This window comes from Orycteropus afer, unplaced genomic scaffold, assembly GCF_000298275.1.
Source record: "Orycteropus afer afer isolate SDZICR_OR568_19922 unplaced genomic scaffold, OryAfe1.0 scaffold00053, whole genome shotgun sequence".
NCBI lineage: Eukaryota > Metazoa > Chordata > Mammalia > Tubulidentata > Orycteropodidae > Orycteropus > Orycteropus afer.
Window position 1 is genome coordinate 2,636,099 of NW_006921640.1, and position 2,348 is coordinate 2,638,446.

Sequence of the window (2,348 nt, forward strand, 5' to 3'; positions counted from 1 at the left end):
GCAATCTATATCTATAGTAATATCACCTCGGAAACCCAAGGAGGGGTCACTATGAGTCAGATCTGACTCCACCACAGTGAGTTAGAGTGAGTACCTTTCTCCCTGTGCAAATACTGCCCTTTTGATCTACTGAGGTTGATTGTTCTACGGAGTGCATTTCTGTGGTGCTGGTGTTCAGTTCATAGGCCTGTGTATTGTTTGGATGAGAGTTAAGCCATGGTAGTAAGTTCAATTCCAGGCCCAAAGGGTGGCTCAGGGCCATAGCCTTGGAAGTTTCACCAGCCTCTATCAGATCAACAAGCCTAGTCTTTTTTATGATTTTGAAGTTTTGTTCACATTTTTCTCTCACTTTATACAGCATCTTCAATTTGGATCCCTTTCCAAATGTCTGACACGGTAGCCCTGTACCACATAATTCTTCTGGTTTCAGGATCATATAGGCTAAGGTTCATGTGGTCCATTAGTCCTTTGGACTGTTACCATGTGTCTTTAATTTTCTTCACTCTTCTCTGCTCCAATGCAAGCAATAGCTGCATCTTATATGGTCTCTCTTAAGTAAGATGTAGAACAATATTTTTGTAAACCATGTTATGCGGGTTGAGCTTGATATCCCCTGCAACCATTGTCTCCAGCCCACAAGCCCAGTGACTCACTCCAAGTTGCTTATTTGTGGCTAAGAAGTTATCCTAACTTTGCTTCCTGTTGGGTTTAAACTGCATATGGGCATTTTTATGGCACATACAAATTTGTATGTAGGAATATCATCTCCAGCAGACACTCTTATAAGAGCTTTACTTATGCCAAATTATTTATGTATTTGCTCTAATGAATGAATGGATACTCCTCTCTTCACCTCCGTTTTACCAGAAACACCCCACACAGGTCTCCGTGGCCATTCTACTAACCCATAGCTCCTCTCCTTCCCAATCACCTTTATCCCAATCCCAATCCCCGCCCACCGTCGCCGCGTGGTCTGAGAACGAGTCGCACTTCGCTTACGTCACCACTATGCGCCACCTCGCAGTTACCATCCGCCTGGCTTTTGACTCCAGTCATTCTCCCTTCTCATCTAGCCAGAGTGGAGTTGTTACAGTGGTCAGGATCCGGAGGCTCGCGGCGTAACCAACCCTCAGAGATGTCCATGCTGGCTGAGCGTGAGTGCTGGACGTGGAGGCCCGACGAGGGCGCAAGGGTGAAGATTGCTGGGTGATGCGTCCAGCCGGACTGTGGCAGAGAGCGCGGGCGCGCTGTGGGACAGAGACGTCAGATAGATGGGGCTGGGAGTCAGGGAAGCCTAGTTCTGCTCGCCCTTCCTCAGAGATTCTCCATACCCAGCCTTCCCCGGAAGTTAGATACCAGTATGCTAGTGAAAAAGAGTTTTTTTGAGTGTGTCCTCGGGACTCTCGGTCCTCACACTGACCTGGGGACACGAGCAGTGTGTTCGAATGGGAGTCAGGACACGGAGTCCTGGGACTGGCTCTGCCGCCACTGATCGTGGGAACCGTGACTGGTTCTTTAACTTTCCCAGGCCTCGGCTTTCTCATATTAAAAAGAGAAGGTTGGTCCAGAAGGTTCATTCAGACAGTGAAATCCCATTTTCAAATATATATTGAACTAAAAAAAAAGAGTAGTCCGTAGGTGGTGCAAATGATTAACACATTCGTCTGAAAAAGAAGAGTAAAAAGGTTAAAAACATCAAACACAGGAAGTTAGCGTTTTTTCAGGGGCGCAGGACTAACGTGTATTGTAAGTAAGGCTGTAGCGATTTTGACTTGGTTAGTTGAAATTAAGTCCTCCGTGATGAGTATTGGCTGTAGCGCCCTATCTTGTCTCAGTTTGCCTTTAAAAAAAAAAATTTTTTTTTAAGAGTTTGTTTTACATTCAGCATTACTTGTACATTTAGTTTCACTCCCCATTTACCGTGCCCAACCCTAACCCAGACTCCTCCCCTCCCTACCCAGTAACAGCACCCCCCTCATGCCCCTCATAGTTATACATTCCTGTTTATCCTGCATTTCCTCCGTGTGAATGTTGCCCCTCTGGTGCCCCGTGGTCAATTGTTCCAAGGGATGCATTACCATAGAGTATGTGGGTGCATCACTCTGGGTTGAGTGGACTGCATGTACATCTTGTTTACTATTGGGTTGAGAGCCAGCCCTTGGGAGTGAGCTTTATTCCAGGCCCAGAATGTATCCCAGGACCATAGTATTTGGGGGGTCTCACCAGATTCTATCCAACCAGTAATTCTGGTCGCTATTTGTGTTTTTGAATTTTGTTCCATGTTTTTTCTCCCACTCTATCCAGGATCTCCAGATTTGATCCTTTCCTGAGTGATTGGCATTGGTAGC

General features: G+C 46.2%; 1 protein-coding gene across 1 annotated transcript in view; it reads left to right on the forward strand.

Moving 5' to 3' along the window:
- The first annotated feature begins 1,135 nt into the window (after positions 1 to 1,135).
- PINX1 (PIN2 (TERF1) interacting telomerase inhibitor 1) overlaps positions 1,136 to 2,348 on the forward strand; it is a 233,340-nt gene continuing 232,127 nt past the window's right edge. The window contains exon 1 of the mRNA XM_007938714.1: positions 1,136 to 1,154. Within this exon, the coding sequence (XP_007936905.1) occupies positions 1,136 to 1,154 (19 nt within the window). The remainder of the gene's footprint in view (positions 1,155 to 2,348) is intronic.